The following is an 18867-nucleotide window of genomic DNA, read 5'->3' as shown; positions in this document are numbered from 1 at the left end:
TTAATAATCTGATTTTATCTTTTCAAACTGTAGACAATTGTTTCAAAAGAGAGCTGGACCAGTTCCTGACTGGGGCAGAGATAAGAACATAGGAACAGGAGCAGGCCATTCAACCCCTCGAGCTTGTTCCAGCATTTAATTAGGTCATGACTGATCTGTATCCTAACTCCATCTACCCACCGTAATATCCTTGCTTAACAAAAATCTATCGGTCTCAGTTTTGAAATTTTTCAATTGCCACCCGCCCCAGCCTCAACAGCTCTTTGGGGAGATTCCAGATTTCCACTGCTTGTGTTAAGAAGTGCTTCCCGATATCACCCCTGAACGGCCTAGCTCTAATTTTACATTTATACCCCCTTGTTCTGGACTTCCCCACCAAATGAAATACTTTCTATCTACTCTATCGAATCATTTAATCATCTTAAACACTCCAATTAGATCACCTCTTAATCTTCTCAAGGGACTACAAGCCTAGGCACTATGCAACCTCTCCTCATAATTTTACTCTTTTAGCCCTGGCATCAATCAGTGCTGCATCCCCTCCAAAACCAATATATCCTTCCCGAGGTGCGGTGCCCAAAACTGAATGCAGTTCTCTAAATGGGGTCTAACCAGCGCTTTATATGTCATGCAAAAGGATTTTGCTAAAATTGACTTAATTTCACTTAGAAAAATTCTGTAATATTTCCAATAAATTTCTTCATCCCCCTCCACAACATTATTAGTCTGCAATCTGTTCTCACTCAATACCATTTCCAAAATTTTGTTATAGGATGAGAAATGACTGGAGAATCTGGGGACCATTAGCCTTGTAAGAGAGTGACCAAGAGAAGACATTATAGAAGTTTAGAAGATTTTAAATGGTTTAGATAAGATGAATCCAGAGCACTGTCAAGCCAAGACACTGGAATAGTGGGATGTGGACTAAATCTGGTGGAAGGAAGGTTTTGGAAGAGCTTTTCACACAAAGTGATCAAAATTTGTGATCTGGAATGCACTGCCTGAAAGGCTGGTGGAAGCACATTCAATAGTAACATTCAAAAGGATATTGGATAAATACTTGGAGGGGAAAAAAATACAGCCTATGCAGAACAAGCAGGGGAATGGGACTAAATGGATAGCTCTACCAAGGAGTTGGCACAGGTACGCTGGGCTAAATGGCCTCCTTTTGTGCTGGGTGATACTTAAAATATGCTTCAAGGTAGGATTGTGATAAATTTTGGATTCATTCATGGTGCATTTAAATAATGTGATGGCATGGCAAAAGGTGTGGGGGGTGGGTAGGTAGATGGGACTATGTTGTTTCCTTGGATGGATGATGTAAGATGAGCCTCTCTCCTTTCTATTTGATCTGGTGTTTAGAGAGAGAATACTGTGACTCTCAGCATCCCAATGTGTTGTAGGTCACATTTGGCCTAGGTACATTAACCAAAAAGGGGGCCACATTACGTTGTACTACCTAGGTACATTAACCAAAAAGGGGGCCACATTACGTTGTACTAGTGAGTTAGATATGATGCTAAAAGTGGTGTACAGATATGCAATTTTCATGAATGAACATTAGTTTAAGGCTAACGTTTCTCGGGATCATACCTTAACCGTCAGCAGAAAAAGGAGGACGGCAGCCACATTGGTGAATACATAGCTAAGGTACGCCATCTGGTAAAAGTTGGTGAAGTGGTCTGGGTTGGCACGGTACATCGCCCACTGCCTGTCGCCAATTCTAGCACGTTTCAGATGCACAACCACGCAGGAGATACTGAGAATAATGACGGACCACTGCAGGTAGTTCCAGAACTGAAGAAAGTAGGTTTTGCCTTCGTGACTGATTAAGAGTGATTCGGTAATTGTGAAATAAAGAACGAAGAACATGAGGAAAACCTGCAAGGAAGCAAAGGGTGAAATGTTTCTTTGGTTGGTGCGGTAGCCAAAAAAATAACAGACATCACTCGTGAGCAGCCTAGCACTAATTTTAAGGTTATGCCTTACAGCCTAAATGTGAACTTCATTTTTTTTTCACACTTTCAAGATAAACAGGCTTTCAGAACATATTTCATCCAGTGGAGAATATTTCAGTGTTGGCTACAAGGCACTCTAAAGAAGTAGCAGTGACAGAGGGGATTCAAATGTTTACAACTCCAAATTCCTACAAGAGTGACTGCATTAAGGCTACCTACCGCACTCTATGCTTTTGTACCAGAACTGTAGCAGCCTAATAGCTTATTTATACTATAGACGTGCCTCCGACAGCAAGCGGGCCAAGAGACACTCTCACAGGATTGTGTACACAACTCCAGAGGCTTAGAAAACTGCCTTGTCAGGTGGACTGGAGGCAAAGCACCGCTGGTATCTCTTGTCCTAGTGTCCGCAGCACTTGCTTAATGCATGGTTTAACGTCTCACCTACCTTTCCAGCCTCAGCGTTGAGTTTCACCTACCTGCTTACTTACTCCGTGTCTGCAGGAATAATTACAACGGGATACTTAATGCCAGTCGTGTGGCTCTTGCAGGCGAGATAGACTTACCATCATGACGAGCAGAAAATCCACTCCAGTACTCAGTCGCAGCAGTGAGAATGGTTTGACATCAATGGTGGTGAATGTTCCCCCCGAGATAGGGAACTCAACGAGAAGGGTGACTACACTGTACAAGTCCACGTTGGAGCAATACTGGGTAAACTCAACAAAGATGACCCTGGTCCTAGCAACACAAAATTACAAGTTATCTTTTTTAACTATACACGTAGTATGCCTTTACATCTAGCTTTTTATTTTCATTATGAAATGCAATGTCCTTGTGAAAAGTAATAGCAATTTTGAATCCATTCAATTTTCTCTTGATGGCATTGACTCTTGCAGGGTAAGGTTCGATATATGCTGGCTTCCTTTTGGTAGCTTACCCAGGTTCTGCTTAAGTGAGCCTAGACAGTAATCTTCAACAAGATATGTGAGGTGTCATAGCCAAGTCCAACCTTGTTCTCACCCGACAACTACACGTACTTTCCAGCAGGGCCACTCACTAGTGATCAGGAACTTTGGCTGAATTGCTTTCCAACCGAGCTCTAGGGTGCTAAGCTGACTATCCCACTCCTAACAGTTCCCTGGGCTGAGATCAGCTAATTTATCACAGGTCAGGGATTGAGATCAATCAAGGTGTCAGCCATGGCTCAGTGGGTAGCACTCTCATCTCTGAGTGCAAATGTCGCGGGTTCAAGTCCCACTCCAGGAACCTGACCACGTAATCTAGGACAACATTTCAGTGCAGTATTGGGGGAGAGATCCACTGTCTATCAGATGAGATGTTAAAATGAGGCCCCATCTTCCCTCTCAGGTGGATGTAAAAGTTCTCATGACATTAATTGAAGAGGAGCAGGGGAATATCTCCCAGTGTCCCAGTCAATATTTAATCTCATCGTCTCTTTAATAGTTATAAACACTCGAGCTCCTATTAGACCACTACATACTGGCATTACAAGGAAATGCAACAGGTAAGTGTGGACATTGTAGCATGGTCTTCATCGGAAATGTTTACACTGCAATTTTCAATGGAATGTGTGAGACATATGAATTTTAATACACCACAAAATCCATTTATATAATGTAAGATGAGAAGCAACTATAAATTATCGTTTCGTTTAGTTATGGAACTTCTTGCCACTGAATCAGAAGCAAGTGAGCACAAGCCCCAGTCCAAGACTTGAACACAATATCACAGCAGTACTGCAAGAGTGCTGCTTTGTTGGAAGTGCTTTCTTTTGGATAAGACATTAAACTAAGGCCCCCATCTACTGGTTCAGGTGGATGTAGATGATCACATGGCACTATTCGAAGAAGAGCAGAGGTGTTCTCCTGGGGTCCAAAATTACCTACCGTTCTTGAAGTGTCCCGTCTGCCCCAATGCACGGGGCGGCCAAACCGGAGAAATTCAGCACTTAATGCTTTTTTTTTGAGCGGGACGGAAGTGGCCTCATCACCAGGGCAGAAGTGAGATCGGTTCAGAGTAGCTGCCACTAGCGGGACGAAAGTCGGGGTGGGTCAGAGTGGCTGACGCGCTGATGACATCATCACACTGTCGTGTCACGAGGTCCCTCCCCATCAGTTAAAGGGGAGGGCAACTGTGAACTCTGCAGCCACTTCAGTGTCAAACACTGGGCCAAGAGGGGTGCCAGACTGCCTGTTGGCAGCCTCGCCGAACCCGCAGCCATAATTATTGGCCTGACTTGGCAGTCGATCGATTAAAAAAAACTATGATGTCGCCAGCAGCGCCACCTCCCCTTTAAGGACCAAGCCACAGAGAGAGTACCGACAGCAAAAGCCGTCAGTGACACCGACCGCGCCGCTCCCGCGGGGCAATTTTTGAAAGGGTTAATTTCCCGCAAGGCAATTTCTGGAAGGGGTGACCGCCCAACAGTAAGGGGTCGGCACGTGCACGCCATGGAGTGAAAACGAGCAGAGCAGTCCCCTACACCGCTCCAAAACTGAGGAAGAGCAATTTCTAAAATGGCGGCCCCTCGCTGTCATATTTCCGTACCGACCCGCCACGGGTGTAATAGAAAGGGGCAATTTCGGCCCCTTGATGTCTTGGCAAACCATCATCACCAAAATCAGACAATCTCATCATGTTTGTGGGGCCTTGCTCTGCAGAATTATTTAAAGAACAGTCAATGCAGCTCAAAAGTAAATAATTGGTTGTGAGGTACTTCGAGATATCCTGGGGACATAACATGCTATATAAATGCAAGTTCTTTCTTTAATGAACACGGAAAGACAATTTAATTCTCAGTGTTGCTAACAGCAGTCAGATCTGCAGAATTGCGACTACATTCAGTGCTTAATCTTTTGCATAAAGTGATTCTGATTTTGAACTAACTTAACCCGCAGTATAGTACAAAAAAGTGTGTTTGAATCTTGATGTATCTGAACTGCCAAACGTTCGAAATCCTGTTTTATTTCTTGGTAACACTCTCAGTAAAATGAAGCTCACTTTCGATCAAGCCAATTGCTTTCCTGTAAATTCCACAGTGTGTAATTACTCTGTTCCACAGTCCTGCCAAGTTTCTGTACATATCCGCCACTGTCACACACAGCATTCTGGCCCCAGTACCACACCCTAGGAAGACAAAAAGGACCAAGAAGTTGTAATACACACAAAAACACTTTACTTCGCTAGCATTTAAATCCATATTTGTTGACAGCCTCGACCCCCAATAAACATACAAAGCAAATCATCTCACCCCCCTCCCTGCCCCCAACCCCCTCGTCCCGCTCCCCAATCTACATCCCTTCTGTTCTGAATCTGCTTGGGGATCTGGCTCCTTCAACAACTGATCCAGACAGCCGTTCTTCACGTGCGAGTCTACGCAATTAATGCAAGCAGGCTATTTGAGCGCCATGGCGTCCATACCTTTGCGCTTTCCAGCAGGTGTTACTGGATAACACTCAGGAGGGTGGGTGGGGGGGGGTAGAAATCGGGGTTGTCCCAGAGCAAGGATGCTAAAGCCGATTTGTAGAATCCAAATTGTTTCCAACTGCTCAGCTGAGCTAATTCAGCATTGTCTAGGATTCGAATTTAATATCTCTTGATCTGTTTTGTTTACTGCTACACTCTCTGCTTTTACTCATGAATTTCTGATTGGAATTGTCTTGCAAAAAATACAATTTCATAAAGACCGAATAGAGATCTTTAAAATTCTGAAGGGGATTGTTACGTTAGTCATAGACAAGATGTTTCCACTTATGGGAGAGTCCAAAACTAGAGGACATAAGTATAAGATAGAAACATAGAAATTTACAGCGCAGAAGGAGGCCAATTCGACCCATCGTGTCCACGCCGGCCGACAAAGAGCCGCACGGCCCTTGGTCAGCAGCCCTGAAGGTTACATATAAACCTATGAACAATGATGGAAAGGCAAAGAGCAACCAGTCCACCTCACACAACTGCGACACCCCTACCGGAGCCATGTGATGATCTGGGAGAGGCAAAAACCAGATAAAACCCAAGCCAATTTAGGGAGAAAAAATCTGGGAAAATTCCTCTCCGACCCATCCAGGCGATCGAAACTAGTCCAGGCGATCACCCCGGCCATATTCGATTCCCTGCAGTACTTACCATTATATCTGCTCCGTCCAACAAACGGTCATCCAGTCTAATCCCAATTACCAACTCTAGGTCCGTAACCCTGCAGGTTACTAAACTTTAAGTGCCCATCCAACCATCTCTTAAAAGTGGTGAGGGTTTCTGCATCCACCACTCTTCCAGGCAGCGAGTTCCAGATCCCCACAACCCTCTGCGTAAAGCCCCCCCTCCTCCTCAAATCCCCTCTAAACCTTCCACCAACCATCTTAAAACTATGTCCCCTCGTAATTGACCCCTCCACCAATGGAAATAGGCCCTTACTATTCACTATGTCCAGGCCCCTCAATATTTTATACACCTCGATGAGGTCTCCTCTCAACCTCCTCTGTTCCAATGAGAACAAACCCAGCCTATCCAATCTGTCCTCATAACTAAGATTCTCCATTCCAAGCAGCCTAGTAAATCTCCTCTGCACCCTCTCTAGTGCAATCACGTCCTTCCTATAATAGTGATCAAAATTGCACGCAGTACTCCAGCTGTGGCCTAACCAAAGTATTATACAATTTAAGCATAACTTCCCTGCTTATATTCTATGCCTCAGCCAATAAAGGCAAGCATTCCGTATGCCTTCTTAACCACCTTATCCACCTGGTCTGCTACTTTCAGGGATCTGTGGACAAGCACTCCAAGGTCCCTTTGTTCATCTACACTATTAAGTAGCCTACCGCTTAATGTGTATACCCTTTCCTTATTAGTCCTCGCAAAGTGCATCACCTCGCACTTCTCTGAATTACATTCCATTTGCCACTGTTCTGCCCACCTGATCAGTAGATTGATATCTTCCTGCAGCCCATGACTTTCCTCTTTATTATCAACCACACAGCTGTTTTTGGTGTCGTCTGCAAACTTCTTAATCATACTCCCTATATTCAAATCTAAATCATTGATATATACCACAAAAAGCAAGGGACCCAGTACTGAGCCCTGCAGAACCCCACGGGAAACATCTTTCCAGTCATAAAAACATCCATCAATCAGTACCCTTTGCTTTCACCCTCCAAGCCAATTTTGGATCAAACTTGCCACTTTGCCCGGGATCCCATGGGCTTTAACCTGCAAGATAGTCCCGAATAAATCCAAACGGAAATCAGGAAAAATCTCTTTACCCAGAGAGTGGTGAGAATGTGGAACTTGCTATCACATGGAGTAGTTGAGGCGAATAGTACTGATGCATTTAAGGGGAATCTAGAGAAGTACATGAGAAAGAAAGGAATAGATGGTTCCGCTAATAGGGTTGGGCGAGGTGGGGTGGGAGGAGGCTCGTGTGGAGCATAAACACCAGCATTAGAACTGCTGGGCCAAATGGCCTGTTTCTGTGCTGTGAATACTATGTACTTTGTATTGAGATAAACCAAAGAAGAAATGGTATGGGTGCATGATTATGATAATATTCTATCAATGAATATGAGCTCACTAATCAATGCTCCAAATTCATTTCAATATTCCCCAGAACTGCAATAAACAGAGCTATTAATTTTTGAGTAAAAGTTTAGGTAGTTCCAGCTTTGGCTCTCTGAATGTGTAATATCTCAGAGTACTATAAGACTCTTCATTTGGATTGTACATAGGGGAACATTGTATCACTGATATGTCTCGTTTAATATTTAACCGCTTGATTGGCACCCCATCCACTACCTTAAACATTCACTCCCGCCACCACCGGCACACCATGGCTGCAGCTGCAGTGTGTACCATCTACAAGATGCACTGCAGCAACTCCCCAAGGTTTCTTCAGCAGCACCTCCCAAACCTGCGACCTCTACCACCTAGAAGGACAAGGGCAGGAGGGACATGGGAACACCATTAGCTGCAAGTTCCCCTCCAAGTTACACACCAGCCTGACTTGGAAATATGTAATTCCTTCATCGTCGCTGGATCAAAATCCTGGGACTACCTTCCGAACAGCACTGTTGGGCGTACCTTCCCCACAAGGACTGCAGCGATGCAAGAAGGCAGCTCACCACTACCTTCTCAAGGGCAATTAGGGATGGGCAATAAATGCTGGCCTTGTCAGCATCGCCCACACCCCAGGAATGAATTTTTTTTTTTAAAACATATGCTTTTGCAAGCAATATTAAACCATTTTTCTTTCTGGTTTCTTCCCTTCCTGTCCTGAAGGCTGGGGAATGGCTGTATGGGAAACCCGGACCTCTGGGTCTAGGCCCAAGTGGCCATGTTTAATGGGCTTCAATAGCCTGTTTCCTCACGAGGCACTGGGGGGGGTGTGTGTGGAAGGAAGTCAGAGCTGAGACTGATTCCGTTCTCACCTAACACCCACACAGTCAAACCGGCCAGCCAGCACGGCGGGGCTCACTGGATAATGATCAGGGAAAGAACCCAGGCTGACTTTTCATTTCCTTACAAAAGCAAAATACTGCAACTGCTGGAAATCTAATAAAATCAGAAAATGCTGGAAATACTCAGCAGGTCAGACAGTATCTGTGGAGAGAGAAACAGAGTTAACGTTTCAGGCCGATGACCTTTCATCAGAACCGTAAAAAGTTAAGAGATGTGACAGGTCTGAAGCAAGTATAGAGGCGGGGAAAAGACAGGAGGGGGGAGAAAACGATAAAAGGGAAGGTCTGTGCTAGGGTGGAAGGCAGGAGAGATTAAATGACAAAGGGGATGATGGTGTAAGGCAAAAGGAAATGGAAATGGGTCAAGTAAAGAAACAAAAGATGGGTCTAGAGGAAGTGTAAATGGGAATGGCAGAATCATTACCAACAGCTGCAGTCCGAAAAAATGGGGGCAGGTGTTTCCTTAGCCCGGGAGCAGTGCCTCCACTCTTGCCCCTCAGTACGTCAATACAAGGTATACCCAGAGCACATCCCTCATGTCAGTATTCCAGAACATGTTCCTTACCCGGGTAGATCAGGTGATGTGTATGTCCATGTATTACTCCGATTTGTTACTGGACTCTTCCAACCAGGCTCATAATCGCTGGTATCTTGAAGCACATGGTCATGCAGACTAGTTACCGGGGATCGAGAAAGTTGCTGAAGACATTGAACTGGTGGAAGGTATGCATGAAACAGGAAAGAAAGTGCGGTCAGCTGAGAATGTTTCATGGGAATTAGAAACATTTGTGTCCTATACAACCTCAGGCCAATTAATCACTCCAATTGTAAAGAGTTTAAACCAAATAGAAAGTGGTCTGAGATTTGAAAAACTGTATTAAGATGACTGTTTCTGTAATGTTATATCTTGGGCCTTTAAAGATGTTCTATTAAGTACCAATATTTTAATTAAGCAGAAAGCAGTTACATCCAAACTGGTCAGTCTGCAAGATAGAGTTTGTAAGATGGGGTGAGCTTCTGAATTTAAAGTTGAAATCAACTATACAGTTGTTTTTCTTTATCATTCCACACTGGAACCCTAAACACAGTATAAAGCTATAAAAGGCTCATTGTGCCATTGGTATTTGCCATGGCTCAGTGGGTAGCTCGCTAGCCTCGGAATGAGTGGGGCATGGGTTCAAGGCCCATTCCAGAGATTTGAGTACATAATCCAGACTGACACTCGCAGTGCAGTGCTCCCAGTTTGTCCGCATGCTGGACACAAAACTCCCAAAGCAAACGCTCTACTTGGAACTCCTACATGGCAAGCGAGCCCCAGATGGACAGAGGAAATGTTTCAAGGACACCCTCAAAGCCTCTTTGATAAAATGCAGCATCCCCACCAACACCTGGGAGACCCTGGCCAAAGACCGCCCTAAGTGGAGGAAGAGCATCCGGGAGGGCACTGAGCACCTCGAGTCTCGTCGCCGAGAGCATGCAGAAAACAAGCACAGGCAGCGGAAGGAGCGTGCGGCAAACCAGACTCCCCACTCACTCTTTCCTCCAACGACTCTCTGTCCCACCTGTGACAGAGACTGTAATTCCCGTATTGGACTGTTCAGTCACCTGAGAACTCAATTTTGGAGTGGAAGCAAGTCTTCCTTGATTTCGAGAGACTGCCTATGATGATGATGATGAGGGTTGGACTGTCAGAGGTGCTGTCTTATAGATGAGAAGTTAAACCGAGGCCTCATCTGCTCTCTCAGGTGGATGCAAAATATCCCACGGCACTATTTTGAAGAAGAGCAGAGGAGCTCTCTGCAATATCCTGGCCAATATTTATCTCTCAACCAACATCACTAAAATAGATTATCTGGTCATTATCTCATTGCTGTTTGTGGGATCATTCTGTGTGCAAATTGGCTGCTGAGTTTCCTACATTACAGATATTTCCTACATTACTACATTTCAAAAAGTATTTAATTGACTATAAAATGCTGTGGTGTGAAAGGCGCTACATAAATGCAAACTCATTTACCATGATTTATTTTTGAACGAACTTGGCGTAGTCGTGGACATCCCAACAGAGTCCTGCTTCTATTGTTATAGAGATACGGTAACAGTACCTCTGCCATCCATTTCCAAAGCTCTCCTGATCTGAAAGAGAGCATGGACTTAAATGGACTTGAACAGAAAGGATTAAACAAAACATTAAACATGAAGAGCAACCTAAAGAACGGCCCGAAGAGCTGCCTTTCAGTACCACAGAGGGCAACATGACTAAGTGTGGGCTAAGGCCATAGTTAAACATCTCATTATTAAGAGTGATTCACACAGAGGAAGAAAGCAAAATGTTCTGTGGATTTCTAAACTTCTTAAATTTAGCTTCAGGATATTTAGCAATATAAATCTGTCAATATGTAACTCGTTGTAATAAAAGAGGCATACTTTAAAATCTGACACACACAAAAAGTCCGATCTTTTTTTATCTATTCTTCACTACACTACACTGTGAGTGTTTTGCGACTTTAAAGTTATGATAGTGTATCATGATAGAAGAATAGCCTTAATCTGTATCAATCACTCATCTCCACCTGTTATTGACTGTAAATGCCGCTTTGGCTAAATGCTACTTAGCTGAGCTGCATGTGTACACAGTAACACTATCTGCCAGCTTAAACACAAATACACAATAAATTAAATATGTACAGGACATTTTCAACCTCGTTGCCTGGGCGATAACCTGTGGAGTGGATCACCTGCGCAATCAAGCTCATTTTTTTTTAAGTGTGTTAAAGGAATTAATGGAAATAATACAGGTTCATCTTTCTTTGCCCTTGTAGTAATTTAAGGTTGCTAACCCTCCCCGGAGTGCCTGGGAATCTCCAGGGACGGGCGATTGATCTCCCAAACGCTGCTGCTGTCGCTCTGGGAGAAAAGTAGTTTTGTGTACTCGTTCCACGCCTGACATCTCTCAATTCCCATCATGCACCATCCTGGCGCTCGAGGCGTGGCCCATCTCTGGTTTCAGCCAATCAGCCATTCGTTCCTTCTGGCTGGTCGCTTCGTCCCTCTGGCGAAGATACGGCGCTGATATGATTGACTTTCTCTGTAACCGGCTGCTAACAGATGTAGAGAGGTCCCTCAACCAGTGCTTGGCCAAGGTTCAGCAGCTCCAACTGGTGGCCTGGCTGAGATCCCACTGCCATGTGGGAAATCACCAGCATGACCGCGTGTCCCTTTAAAAAGAGGCTGCACACATCCAAAAAATAAGAGGGAATATTGGTTGTTTCCTATTCTTAATAATTTATACCTACGGCACTATTTAGAAAAAGAGAGGAGTTCTCTCCAGTGTCCTTGCCAGTATGTATCGCTCAACCAACATCACTAAAAAAATTATCAGGTCATTATGACATTGCTGTTTGTGGGATCTTGCTGCTGCGTTTCACACATTAAGACAGCGACTGCACTTTAAAAGTACTTCATTGGCTGTAAAGCACTTTGAGACATCCTGAGGCTGTGAAAGGCGCTATATAAATGCAAGTCCCTTTAATGGGGAAACATGTCCTAAAAAGTGTGACAAAAACATGACAATACGTAGTGAGCAAGCAGGAGGTATATGCCGAATGTGAAGTTTTAAACAATAGATTTCTAGGTTAAATTCCATTAGAGTTCTTACCTTTTGATTTTCTGGAATTCTACACCTTTCCTGACCCCTACCAGGCCTTGTCTAATTGAATTATGCAAGAGTCTGCTCTGGGCGTCTCTAAATGAGTCTCCGTAATTAATCAAGAGGACCACCAGCAGAAACAACATATAAATAATGAAGTTCTGAAACACAAGGGATGACAATTCCAGTCAGCTCCATTTAATATTAGCACAACACTGATAACAAAGGACACCTGGACACAAGAGAGCTCAAAGCAACAACAGGACAAGGCCTGGCTCATGTGCAACTCAACAGATCTGCTGTGACAGCAATCGCCCAAACGGCATTAAAATTGAACCTTTAAAACAGGAAAAGCTGATTCAATGTTCCTTAAAAAAAATCCGTGTTTATACTGTATATTTTTAGCATTTTTTTTACTTTTGGAAGTTCATAATTCTTTTTATACCTAGATGGAAAATTAATATAGTTGCATCCAAATTCTAGATCTGTATTTGCCTCTTAAGGATAGGTAAGGTTTGTGCAGGATTGGCAACATTGTACCGTACATTCCCTCTCCCCCTGCCTCTGCAAAACCAATAAGGTGAGCCAGCCAAGGGTTTTTGTTCTCAAAGCAGGAATCCTGCAAAATTGCCCACTTTTGTTTGTGAGAAACCATTTGTAGAATGCTTGAGCATTTCGCTTGTATGCCAGGCATAACATGCTAATTTCATGCAGGAAAGACTGAAACTATAGCTCACAGCACGGATTAATACTTATGCACCTAAATAGTTCTCTCGCTTATGTAGAAGGAAGTGGCCAGCTAATAATGATGAGAATTATTTTTTTCCCCTGTTATGTTAGTACTATATTAGGGGTAAATGCTCGTGCTAGGACAGGACAGGGGGAGAAACTGAGAAAGGAGGGAAGATAGTTACAGCAGAGAGTGTGGGAGGGAGGAGGGAGGATAGTTACAGCAGGGAGTATGGGAGAGAGGAGGATAGTGACAGCTGGAAGTGAGGGGAAGAGAGGATAGTGACAGCAGGAAGTGATGGAGGGGGAGGGAAGTTACAGCAGGAAGTGAGGGGAAGAGAGGATAATGACAGCAGGAAGTGATGGAGGGGAGGGAGTTACAGCAGGAAGTGAGGGGAAGAGAGGATAGTGACAGCAGGAAGTGATGGAAGGGGAGGGAAGTTACAGCAGAAAGTGAGAGCAAGAGAGGATAGTGACAGCAGGAAGTGATAGATTGGGGGGGGGAAGTTACAGCAGGAAGCGAGGAGAAGAGAGGATAATGACAGCAGGAAGTGATGGAGGGGGAGGAAAGTTACAGCAGGAAGTGAGGGGAAGGAGGATAGTGACAGCAGGAAGTGAGGGAGAGGGGAGAAATGTTATAGCAGGAAGTGAGGGAGGGGGAGGAAAGTTACAACAGAGAAGTGAGGGAGGGGGAGGAGTTCTGATGTGACTGTTGAGGTAACAATTGTGAAAGTGATGGCCTGGTTGGTCTGTTGAATGTAGATAAACATGATTGTCACTTATTTTTCCTAAAATTTGTTTTAGATTGCATATCTATCAGTTTTTTAAAAAGCATTTGAAATAACTAGGGTGCACCATTTTACTGTAAAAATTCAATATTTTTTCAGCAGAAAATGCTCTCTAGAAATCTACACAGGGGTTGGGAGGATTAGAATTTGGATCAAGTGTGCAATTACTGCATTGGATGGTTAATTTGAATTTCTTAAACCTTAAAGAAAATGACAAATACCAGAAAAAAATACACTGTGTAATGCTGTCCGTGAATTTATTTTTACGACTTGTGAGACTGATGTCGACTCCTGAACAATTATCGAGGCAGAAATAAAAACCACATTTCACAGGGAGTCATTCGATAGCTGCGTAATATAAATGTATTATAAACAGGCAGGAGATTAAATTAATCTCAGTGTCACACCGACAGTCAAGCACCCAGGAACACTGGGAGTCGAGACTAGCAATGTACTTTGATAGCTCTGTTGCTTTGACACTGATGGATCAGCTGCCATTAACAGCTGGCCTATGAACTGGAAAAAAACTAACCTAAGCCATGATTCACTGTGAAAAAATCTACTCTACCATTTTTTTTCCTCAATATTTGTTTTGGCTACCGCTGGAAATTTCAGTAGTTGCGTCCAAGATCGAGTAATATGCAATTCTTGGTTCTTGCCTCAGGAAAAATACATTTTTAATCTCAGCGATAGCTTAAGTGAAGAATATTTCATTTTCCTCTCAATTATATAAGGCTCATAAGTCAGAGATTGCAAATTTTTTTACAAAAGCTCAATTGCTGGAACCTCAAACCAAAACAGAACGCGCTGAAAATACGCAACCAGTCAGTCAACATGTGAAAGAAATATAGACTCATGGTTCAAGTGAGGCATTTCATCAGAAGTCGCCTTTAATTTGCTCTTTCAGATGTTGGCTGACTTACAATGCCTTTCATTATTCCCAGTTTTTTATTAAAAGTGGTTTAATGCACTTGTAGTGTTTTGGTAATTATCTGACCCGCTGAAAGTTTGGAGGACAGGGGCTTTTGACATAGAATTGCATATAGCCTGCAGCATAGAAACAGGCCATTAGGCCCATCTGATCTATGTCCATGTTTGTGCTCTAGCGTAAGTGTCAGCTGTGGCTCAGTGGGTAGCACACTTGTCTCTGAGTCAGAAGGTTGTGGGTTCAAGTCCCACTCCAGGGACTTGAGTACATAAATCTAGGCTGACACTGCAGTGCTGCAGGGAGTGCTGCTTTGTCGGAGGTGCGTCTTTCAGATGAGACCGAGGCCCCATCTGCCTTCTCAAGTGGATGCAAAAGATCCCATAGCAGTATTTCGAAGAAGAGCAGGGGAGTTATCCTCAATGTCCCGGCCAATATTTATCTCTCAACCAATATAACAAAAACAGGTTATCTGGTCATTATCACATTGCTGTTTGTGGGAGCTTGCTGTGCACACATTGGCTGCTGTGTTTCCTAGATTACAACAGTGACTACACTCCAAAAGTACTTAATTGGCTGTAAAGCACTTTAAGATGTCCGGTGGTCGTGCAAAGTGCTATATAAATGCAAGTCTTTTTTCTTTCCACACAAGCCTCCTTCCACCCCACTTCATCTAACCCTATCTGCATAATCCTTCTATTCCTTTCTCCCTCATGTACTTATCTAGCTTTCCGTTAAATGCATCTATGCTATTCACCTCAACTACTCCATGTGGTAGTGGGTTCCACATTCGAATCACTCTCCGGCTAAAGAGGTTGCTCCTGAATTCCCTATTTTATTATTGGTTGAAGCTCAATTGATGGAAGTTCCCTATTTAGGGTTGAGTTATACCTTGAGCATCCTGTGAAGTATCTGAACTTTCTTGGCCTCTTCCTTGGCTTGCAGAAGGCCATATCCTTGAGGAGGTCGCACTTTCCCAATTTTTTCTGAGATCTGTTCGACTCGTGGCTTCTCCACTAAATTGTCATCTTCATCTGGATGGACGCGCTTAGCAACCACCGCAAAGTAAAGTGCTTCAGTCAGAACCTACATTGCAAGTAAATGATCAGAAAGGGCACCGTCATTTATAGTGGAACATCCTTATTAAAGGTAATGAGTGTTTAAATATAGCAGTAGCGCCTAAACTTTCAGTGTTCTGATACAAGGGGATATGTTTAAGATCAGATGATAGGCAGAGCTTGCTGAGGTCCAAACCTATGGCAGTTCCTTGCAGGCAACAGACAACTTATTAGAAAATCCCCAGGCCTTAACCCACCATTAACTTCCATAGGTGCAAAGTTATGGGCAATGCGCCCGAAATGTTCCGATAAGCTGTCCGCTGTGTGGAAGGCCTCGGGGTCTGGGTCGCTGCTAATCTACTCTATCCACAGATGTTTAGATTTGATCCAAGCTGAACTAGTTTCAGTTGTGTCGTGTTTTACGTTCCGAGGGCTTCTTTGTGATGTTACCACATCAGAAAAAGAAAATATGACATTGCAAAGAAACTACTGCCTGAGCTCCCCTGGTGGGTCCCCCTCACATGGTAAGCATTGAATGGCTTCAGTCTAATGGCCTGTTGAAGGAGTGCAGGGGTGAGAGGTCATGTCCAGGTGAGATTGGCGCCCTCATGACCAAAGGAGTGGCGTTGAAACGTCACGCGCTGAATGGTCTATTACAACGAGATGCATTCCGGAACTTACTACGCTGACTTCCGATGGGAATTAGGACGAGAGAATTTCCTGACCCTCTCAGGAGCCAGCGTTGACCAATACATGACAATTGCCTTCAGGTCAGTCCCTGTACATTGGGATCACGTTTTCATGAATAACCAAGTTTTTGCATGAGAAAATTGTAATCTCTAATCTTTCACCCTCTGGATGCTGGAATCATGTATCTAGCCATGGAGAGGAACTGGGGGTCACACGTCCTCATTTTTTGGCATGCAGGAACAGAGAGACCTGAGGAGTGCTTGTGCACAAATCTTTGAGGGTGGCAGGACAGGTTAACAAAGCATATAGGAATCTTGGCTTTATAAATAGAAGCACAGACTACAAAATCCAGGAAGTGATTGCTAAACCCGTATCAAACACTAGTTCGACCCAGCTGGAATACTGTGTCCCACTTCTGGGCACCACACTTTAGGAAGGACGTGGAGGCTTTGGTGAGGGTTCACAAGAGATTTACGAGAATGGTTACAGGAATGAGTGATTATTCAACGAGTGCTGCAGCCTAGGAAGCCACCGGTTTGACTTTTAATCCACATGCAGTTAGCTGTCAAGCTGCCATGTGACGTTCCAGTTATCTCAATGCCCCTGCGTTGGGAAGGGCTCCCACGCTCAGCTAATTATAGAATCATGGAATGAGACAGCACAGAAGGAGGCCATTCAACCCATCGTGCCTGTGCCGGCTCTTTGAACGAGCTACCCAATTAGTCCCACTCCCCCGCTCTTTTCCTTCAAGTATTTATCCAATTCCCTTTTGAAGCTAGTTTTGAATCTGTACCCACCAACCTTCCAGGCAGTGCAATCCAGATCACAACAACTCGCTGCAATGTGGCTCGGTATCAAATTTTGTTTAATAACGCACCCATGCAGCTCCTTGGGATGTTTTACTACGCTATATAATGCAAATTGTTGAATTAAACATCTTCATGCAATACAACATTGTTTAGTCATCAGATGAGCAATTATAGACATCTCTGACGCCTGGTTAAATTGTTCTTGTACGTAGGCAGAACTAAAATAAATGTCCAGCTTTGTTTTCCCATCAACATCCCGTAAGATCACGAGAGTTGTAGATGAAGCCTTGATATTTTGTGATCTTTCGGTATACCGTATGACACTTCGATGCAAAGATTCAGAGGCCAGGAATTTCCTGAGAGTGGCTCACACTCCAGCGCCACAACATAGCTGGGAGTGTGACGGAATGCTCATTTACACCCTGCAACTAAGTTTCCGACACACTTCTGGCGAAGCTACGGCGGTGATTCCGAGGGTATTACCGGCCCCAGCGACACATGACTAGCGACATTCCTGAGGGAACCTAGCAAGGCCCAGACATAAACTATGACACCTTCTTGTGATAGAACCTGCCTTCAGAGGTTCCAGGAGGAAGAATGAAGAGAAGACGCTGAAGATTCCTGAGATGAGCCACATGAGGGCGACCCTGGAGGTGAAGTTAACGCCAATCCATATTGACATGCTGATGCAGCCAGAGAAGAGGAGGAAACAGAGGGCATGGGCGGTATAACTGCACCAGAATGGGAAGAGACACTGTTGTGGCGGGTCAGTGAAAGCTGTTGAAATACAAGGATATAAAATAATGTTAGTGGAATCCAACCTGGATCAGTAGTTCTCTCACAATAATAGGGACACAACAGACTCATAGTTCTGCACAAAATGAAAAATCATTATTGTGGTTGTTACAACTACATAGTATTTACAGCACAGAAACAGGCCAAATGAGTTCATGCCGGTGTTTAAGCTCCACAAAGGTCTCCTCCCACCCCACTTTATCCATCCCCATCAACATATCCTTCGATTGCTTTCTCCCTCATGTGTTTATCCAACTTTTCCTTAAATGCCTCTATGCTATTCGCCTCAACTACTCCCTGGGGTAGTGAGTTCCACATTCTAACCACTCACTGGGTAAAGAAATTTCTCCTGATTTCTCAATTGGATTTATTAGTGACTCTCTTATATTTATGGCCCCTAGTTCTGGTCTCACCCCTTTACATTTTTGTGCAAGTTATTTCCTTTGGCTCAGTGTAATCAGTCATTTCATTAACAGACCTCACTTGTCCTGTGAACCAGAATGTGTTCAATATCTAGATAAATCTGGCAGAGCCCAGCGCTCAAACAGAGAAATCTCGTTCTGTATTCTGGCTTATTGGAATATAATCACGTCATCAAATGATCTTCACTTTGAGAGATGGAGGAGTGTATGGTCCACCAGACTGAGGCACAGGCTTTGAACCTACAACTTTTTGACTCGGAGGCGAGAGTGCTACCACTCAGCCATAGCTGACACTAGTTTAGCACATTATCCATTCAACTTAGGGATGTATGCCTGGAATTTCTGCAGCAATTCCCCAATCTCCCAAATTAATGTTGACGGTAGATCGATGGAAGCTCTAGAGAAATGGTGCAAAACTTATACGCCATTTCTCGGGGACGGGCGATGGGGGAAATCTGCCGATCTTGCTCTGGAGTTACAGCAGCAGGTTAGGAGAACCCGGTGGAAATTCTCCCCTTGTGAACTCAAGTCTAGTCCAGATGAATAGGCTGGTACTTTTCTCTGATAGTTG

At 44.0% G+C, this 18867-nt stretch overlaps 1 protein-coding gene across 1 annotated transcript in view; it reads right to left on the bottom strand.

Annotated features, from left to right (window-relative positions):
- pkd1a (polycystic kidney disease 1a) overlaps positions 1–18867 on the bottom strand; it is a 191551-nt gene that overhangs the window by 9829 nt on the left and 162855 nt on the right. The window contains exons 37-44 of the mRNA XM_070901126.1: positions 17654–17856; positions 15414–15608; positions 12090–12241; positions 10449–10567; positions 8997–9144; positions 4983–5108; positions 2525–2699; positions 1594–1881 (exon numbers count right to left, since the gene is read on the bottom strand). Of these exons, the coding sequence (XP_070757227.1) occupies positions 1594–1881; positions 2525–2699; positions 4983–5108; positions 8997–9144; positions 10449–10567; positions 12090–12241; positions 15414–15608; positions 17654–17856 (1406 nt within the window). The remainder of the gene's footprint in view (positions 1–1593; positions 1882–2524; positions 2700–4982; positions 5109–8996; positions 9145–10448; positions 10568–12089; positions 12242–15413; positions 15609–17653; positions 17857–18867) is intronic.

This window comes from Pristiophorus japonicus, chromosome 15 (genome assembly GCF_044704955.1).
Source record: "Pristiophorus japonicus isolate sPriJap1 chromosome 15, sPriJap1.hap1, whole genome shotgun sequence".
NCBI classification, from domain to species: Eukaryota; Metazoa; Chordata; class Chondrichthyes; family Pristiophoridae; genus Pristiophorus; species Pristiophorus japonicus.
This window is presented reverse-complemented; position numbering and strand designations above follow the sequence as displayed.